This window comes from Mandrillus leucophaeus, unplaced genomic scaffold (assembly GCF_000951045.1).
Source record: "Mandrillus leucophaeus isolate KB7577 unplaced genomic scaffold, Mleu.le_1.0 Scaffold193, whole genome shotgun sequence".
Classification (NCBI taxonomy): domain Eukaryota; kingdom Metazoa; phylum Chordata; class Mammalia; order Primates; family Cercopithecidae; genus Mandrillus; species Mandrillus leucophaeus.
Genome location: NW_012101954.1, coordinates 3204619 through 3211068, shown reverse-complemented (window position 1 = coordinate 3211068; position 6450 = coordinate 3204619). Strand labels below are relative to the sequence as shown.

The 6450-nt window shown below is 50.3% G+C and overlaps 1 protein-coding gene across 4 annotated transcripts in view; it reads left to right on the top strand.

The window, feature by feature from the left end:
- The window catches only part of RGMA (repulsive guidance molecule family member a), a 30711-nt gene that overhangs the window by 960 nt on the left and 23301 nt on the right, over positions 1–6450 (top strand). For all 4 annotated transcript variants that reach the window (XM_011978384.1, XM_011978385.1, XM_011978386.1 and 1 more), the window contains exon 2: positions 113–228. In XM_011978384.1, the coding sequence (XP_011833774.1) occupies positions 113–228 (116 nt within the window). The remainder of the gene's footprint in view (positions 1–112; positions 229–6450) is intronic.

Sequence of the window (6450 nt, the reverse complement as noted above, 5' to 3'; positions counted from 1 at the left end):
GCCGAGGTGGACCGAGCCTCCCGGCTCGCTGCTCCCGCCGGCGGAGCGAGGCTGCCCTTTCTCCGCAGCGTGATTTATTTTCTTCTCCTTTTTTTCTGAACTCTTCTTCCAGGGAGAGGCTAGTGGTAACAGGCCGAGCTGGATGGATGGGTATGGGGAGAGGGGCAGGACGTTCAGCCCTGGGATTCTGGCCGACCCTCGCCTTCCTTCTCTGCAGCTTCCCCGCAGGTAAGGCACTGCCGGCCGGGCGCGCGGGGCCGGGTCCCTGGGCCGCCCACCAATGCGGGGCCAGATTTGCGCGAGTGAGTCCGGGCTCAGGTTCTCTAGACGTCCTCCGGACCCCGCCTCCCATTTCCACGGGTCTTTGTTTCTCCTGCACCCAGCCGTGGGTGCGATGCCTGCCCTTGGGGAACCCAGAGAGGGGCACCCCGCCCGAGTTGCAGTGAGAAGGAACCGGGTGGGGAGGGCGCACAGGCCGGGGGTGCCTCACTCCCGTTTTTCCGAGAAAAGGGGTGCTGGTAACGTGCCTCCTAGGGGGTCGGGAAGAGAGGGAGAAGGGGAGGCACGCCCTCGGTGCTGGGGACACTCTTCAGCTCCTCGCCCAGCAGTTTGCAGACCTGCCGGGTGCCCAGGGGTGGAGCCAGGGGCGTCCCTGAGGTCCCAGCCAAGTTCCCGACAGCCCCCTCCCCGGAGACCTCGTCCCGTTTCCACGCATTTGGCCACGCGGGGACACCCACGGACCCGGCTCAAATGAGCTGGTGTTCCTGTTTGATAACTTTCTGCGTCGCCCCCTGTTTGTTTTTATTGTGTCAGAAAGGGAGAGAATTTCAGAATTAAAGCTGAAAAAGCCCATCTGTTTCCAATGAATCCCCCATAGTTTTTCACAATGTTTTTGGCAGATCGCTGCTTTCAAATTCCTCGGAGCCCGGACCTCTTGTTTTTGTTGGGGGAAGGGAGACCAACTCCACAGAGAAGCATTTGTTCCTTCCCAAACGCTCCAGTTTCTTTACTTTTTTTTTCCTTTCGGGGGGAGGGGGGAGGCACGCAACTTAAATCCCCGGCCTGTTTTCTTTATGATGTTTCATAAAACTTTATTTCATTTTTGCCATATGCTGCTCACAGCCAGAAAACGCCAGTTAAGCCCTTTATACCCAGTTTTTTTTCTTGCTAAAAATACAAATAAACACAATGTCACGGGCCAAATGGCCTCCCCGGCGCAAGGCGGGATCTCCTAGCCGTTTCCATTGTGTTTTCGGGGTTCAGAGGTGTCTTTCTGAAAAAATTTCAGCTTGTTTTGCGCCACAGCCGGGCGTGGAGCCGCAGCCCCCGCGCACCACTGAAGCTTTGCAAGAAAGGACTTGAGTTTAGACTCGGATTGGGTTATTTTGATTTGCTTTTCAGCCAACTGGGTTTCAAGGAACTGGCAAAACTGGGCAGGTCTGGCTCGGCCTGGCTGCGAGTTGGGGCTCCCAGTGGGCGGATCACGCAGACAGTGAACAGTAGGGAGCGAGGGGTCAGTTTACCCCCTAGTCCCAGCCCTGCTTCTGGCCCCCAGCGCCCGCTCAGACTTGTGCGTCCGGCTTACTCTACCACTGCGCACCCCAGGAAGGTCCCAGAGAGCCGCAACCTGCTCTCCAGACCTGGGTTCCACTGGGAGGCCTGGCCAAGGACAAGATGTGGAGGGAGGGATCTTGGTATCCCCAAAAAGTACTCAGCTTGGAATATCAAAACCTCCACAGGGGATCGAACAGCAGGGTGCCCTCTCCCCACCCCCAGTGTATTTAAAGGGCAGTTTCTCCACCTACTTAAGAGTCTGGCAGAACAGGCCAATTTGGTTTCCTCCCAAGAATTCAAAATAAAAATAAAAATCACCGTATTTAAAAAGAAGTCAACGTTTTGGAAAAGCAAGAGTTTGCAATTTGTGTTCTTGGTTTGGTCTAGATAAAGATCCAGCCCATTGGAAGTTTTATCAGATGGGTTGATAAATGGCTTTTGTCCCTTGGCTGCCGTGGGGGATGTGATCTCAGCTCAAAGCTGAAATTGAGAAGGGGGGCTTAGAGGCCCTTAAAACAACACCTTCCTGCTCTTAAAGCTGCAGCACTTGTTAACTTTTGGGGCTAGGGAGGAAAGGAAGGCCTGACACAAGTTCCCAGAGGTAGCAGGCTGCACGGCCTGAGTGGTGGTGGTTTTGTTGTTTCTCGATTTATTTCTCCATCCGAAAAACTTTTATTTTAAAGTATCCCGGCATAGGCTGAGGAACACTGGTAGGTTATATAAGTCACAGCCCAAATTCCATCACTTTTGTTTCCAAGAAACCCATTTCTTTTTGGCGTCAAGGCTGGTAACTAAAACCTGGCCGATAGAACTGATAGCTGCTCTCCTGTCATGCCAGCTGGCTAATGTTTCTTCTCATTTGAGGGCTTGACAGCTGCGTTTAGTCAAAATTGCCCACCTTACTGAACACTGAGCTTCCAGTATCCCAAAACTAAATAAACTGGGGGCTGCAAAACGTGTGTGCTGTAGAAACGTGGGTCAAGAGACAGTTTCATAAGTAAGGGATGAAATGGAAAATTTCCACAACAAAGAGAGACTGTCTCAGTCTTTGACACATTGACCAGGAGAGGGGCCACTTAGGAATAAAGTTAGAAAACTTGCGGGTCTGGAGAGCAAGGTGGGAGTTCAAGAAATAAAAGAAAGCCCCGGCAAGTGCAAGGCACCCAGACACACTGGGGGCCCCTGTGTGCCTTGGCCTCTCCCGTTGAAGACAGGTGGAAACTGGCCGAGCAGCTGCGTGAAAGCCTCGGTTTGTTCTGTGCTAGTCAGCTTGAATGGCTGCCAGGAGTAAGCCTATAGGAGTGCAAATTAAATTGAACATAGTTATGTGAAGAAAGATGCCTTCACCTCGGCTACACTGAGAGCGTTTGTGTGTTTCAAGTGTTTGCATTTACTTACTCGATGGGGATGGCCAACTTACTGTGTTCCTGACTCAGTGACAACCTTTGGAGCCCTCTAACTAAGCCCCTCAGGCAGACCACAGCCTGGTGAAGAGAAGGGGCCCCTGCACTGTCAAGCGGGCTGGAAGGGTGTCTGTTTACATGATTCTTTAGGGACAGCACAGGCAGACAGGACCCACGTCTACCTAGGAAGGGAGGCCAGAAAGGATTCTTAAAAGAGCATTCCACAAATGGCATCCTACTGAAATCACAGTTAATAGATGGCTTTTTAAACTTTGAAGCCATTGCGACGTTTTTGAAAAGATTTCCAAGATAAATCCATCCGGGTGTATGTTTTAGACATGTCACCTGGCTTCCTGTTTTCTATGTATGGGTCCTGTACTTCAGCACAGTGGTTCTCAAAAGTGTGGTCCCTGGACCAGCAGCATTTGCTTTCCTTGGGAACTGGTTAGAAATGCAAGTTCTAGGCCCACTACAGAACTATAGAAGCAGTTACTCTGGAGCTGGGGCCCTGCAGTCTGTGTTCTAGAGCAGGCCCTCCAGGGAACTCTGATGCATGCTCAAGTTTGAGGATTGCTGTTCTAAGAACTGTTGCACTCCAGCCTTTCTTTGTTCCTTCTTTCTTCCCCTTATACTTTTAAACTGCAACTGTTTTAGAAATGTTAGTCCTCGGTGGGTAACTAAGGTTTCGGGAGACCAAGGCCCTCTGCAGTATCCAGGCACATCTGTGTGGCTATAGAAATGAGACTATTTCTATCAGAGCTGCTATTCAAAAATGCATCAGCTGAGCGCGGTGGCTCACGCCTGTAACCCCAGCACTTTCATAGGCCAAGGTGGGTAGATTCCTTGAGGTCAGGAGTTAGAGACCAGCCTGACCAACATAGCGAGACCCCGTCTCTACTGAAAATACAAAAATTAGCTGGGTATGGTGGCACGAGCCTGTAATCCCAGCTACTCGGGAGGCTGAGGCAGGATAATCGCCTGAACCCGGGAGGTGGAGGTTGCAGTGAGCTGAGATTGCGCCACTGCACTCCAGCCTGGGTGACAGAATGAAACTCTGTCTCAAAGACAAACAAACAAAAATGCATCAGCAGATCAGCCTGCTTACCACACTGTTGCTCTCCCAGTAGGACTTTGTGTCCCAAGAGTGTCTTAGTTTGTTTGGGCTGCTGTAACAAAATACCATAAGTGGGTGGCTTGTACATGGCAGACATTTATTGCTCACAGTTCTGAAGGCGGAAAAGTCCAAGAATAATAGGTGCTGGCAGATTCGATGTCTGACTTGTAGATGGTGCCTTATAACTCTGTCCTCACAGGGTAGGAGTGAGGATACTCTGTGGGGTCCCTTTTATAAGAGTGCTAATCCCATTCTTGCAAGCTCCAGCCTCATGACCTAATCACTTCCCAAATCCCTCCTACTTCTCGTACCATCACTTTGGGGTTAGGCTTTAAAAGGTGAATTTGGAGTTGATGTTCAGTGGCAAGAATTAGCCAGCTCGCAACCAGTGTGTGAAGGCATCTGCAGAACAGAGCACTGGCTTCTAGGGAGAGCACACACATAAAATTCTACAGATGGTCAGTCACTATGCCCTGAGGGTGAATTGAGGAGAAAGGGAAAGGATCTCCGGTCTTGTGATCTAAAGAAGGGAAAGGTCTTTGCAAAGTTGGAGAAATTGCTAGTAGTCACTCCAGCGCTCAGAGGATGGGAGCTGGGGAGAGGTGATCTGTGGGCACAGATAAGGCCACTCTATGAGATGGGGAAGAGGAGGCCTTGGAAGATAAGAGGCTGAAGGTGGGGACCGGTTTACATGTTGAGGGGAGTGTAGTTCCTGTTAGAGATTTTGTCTTTGGTGGAATGTGCAAGGCCTAGAACTGGGCAGAGAACCCCAGCTTTAGGTGTTGGTTGAGTAGCAGTTAGGGGGGCCATGCTGTTTGCTGCTTGGCAAAAATTCAACTAGCCTTAAATTGAAGGTAGTATTTCTTCAAAGGTAGCAAACTTATCCCAGTTTGCCCAGGACTTTCCTAGTTTTAAAACTGGAGGTTGTATGTCCTGAGAACTATCCTCAGTCCCTGGCACACCAGGACAGTTAGATAAAACCCTAGTTTTATCCTCTCCTGTCCCCTGGACTCATGCCTAGCCTGTGTCTGTTAGGGACTCCCCTGTCCAGATCTGTGAAGTCCTGGGTGTGAAGTGGGCCTCTCCATGTAGTCTAAGCACCTGGGGCTGTGGGTCCTTCCTCCTCCTGGTCCTGCCTGTTCCCTCTGTCTTTGCTGCCATTGCAACAGTGGACAGGCTTAGGACCTGCCTGCCTCCCCCGATCCTCGCCATGGTGCCAAATGAATCACTCTGAAACTCCTGCGCAGGAGCTCATGGCCTCTCATGGCCTGCTTTGGAGCATCAGAAGGGAGGGCCTCTGACTCCTGGTCCCCCACTTTTCCCAAGCTCATTACCAAGGCTTCAAGTACATCCTCAAGCCCTAGGTCACCTCTTTCCTCCCGCCTTGACTCCCCATATACCACCCCACCACACCTGGCCACTCTAAGGCATTGCTCTGGGCACTGCCCAGTTTCACCACTCCAAGCTCAGTGCCATTTTCAGGGGTCCAGTGCAGACCCCCGATGCCGGGGGCACCTGTTACCTTGGTTGTTGACACCTGAGCTACCTCCTGGGCTTGGTGCCTCATGGGCCTTACGTTTTTGTCCTCTTGTAAAGCACCAGTTCTGTTTATAAAAGCAGGAACCTCATTTCTGTTTCTATATGCCCTTCTTTTCTCCACCCACCCCAAACACACCCACATAGTCCTGGGAACTACAGGGCCCTTGGGTTTTTGTGTGCGTTTCTGTTTGTTTTGGGTTTTGCTCAATGGGCAAAGACCACAGGATTTTTTTTTCCTTTTTCCAGATACTCAAGTTTTTTTCCAAAATAATTTTTTCTGGTTATAAAAACAGTACTCATTTTTAACTCTGAAGGCTGAAAGGGATAAGTAATAAAATAAAAATAACCCAAAATCCAACCTCCCACAGACAGCTGTCACTAATGAACATTTCACAAACATCTTTCAAGATATAATACCTTTATATTCTTCTCTACAAAGTAGGATCATTTGAAGGAGAGTAATAATTTTTAAAGCTCTTTTGATTGAGTGGCCACAGTGTAGCAAGCGTTCCGCTAAATGCCTTAAGGACCTTCCCATGAGGATCATCATTCCCATTTCACTGATGAGAAAACACAGGGTCGGAGAGGTTTTCCCCACATTGCACACACAGCTAGTTGCATGGCAGAGCCAGAAGTAGAACCCAGACTCCTGCCCTTTTCCCATGCACAGATTTTGGATAAATGGGTCATTAAATTTGCCATGTAGTGCCAGGCTCGGTGGCTCACGCCTGTAATCCCAGCACTTTGGGAGGCCGAGGAGGGTGGATCACTTGAGGTCAGGAGTTTAAGACCAGCCTGGCCAACCTGTCTCTACCAAAAATACAAAAAACTGGGCGGTGG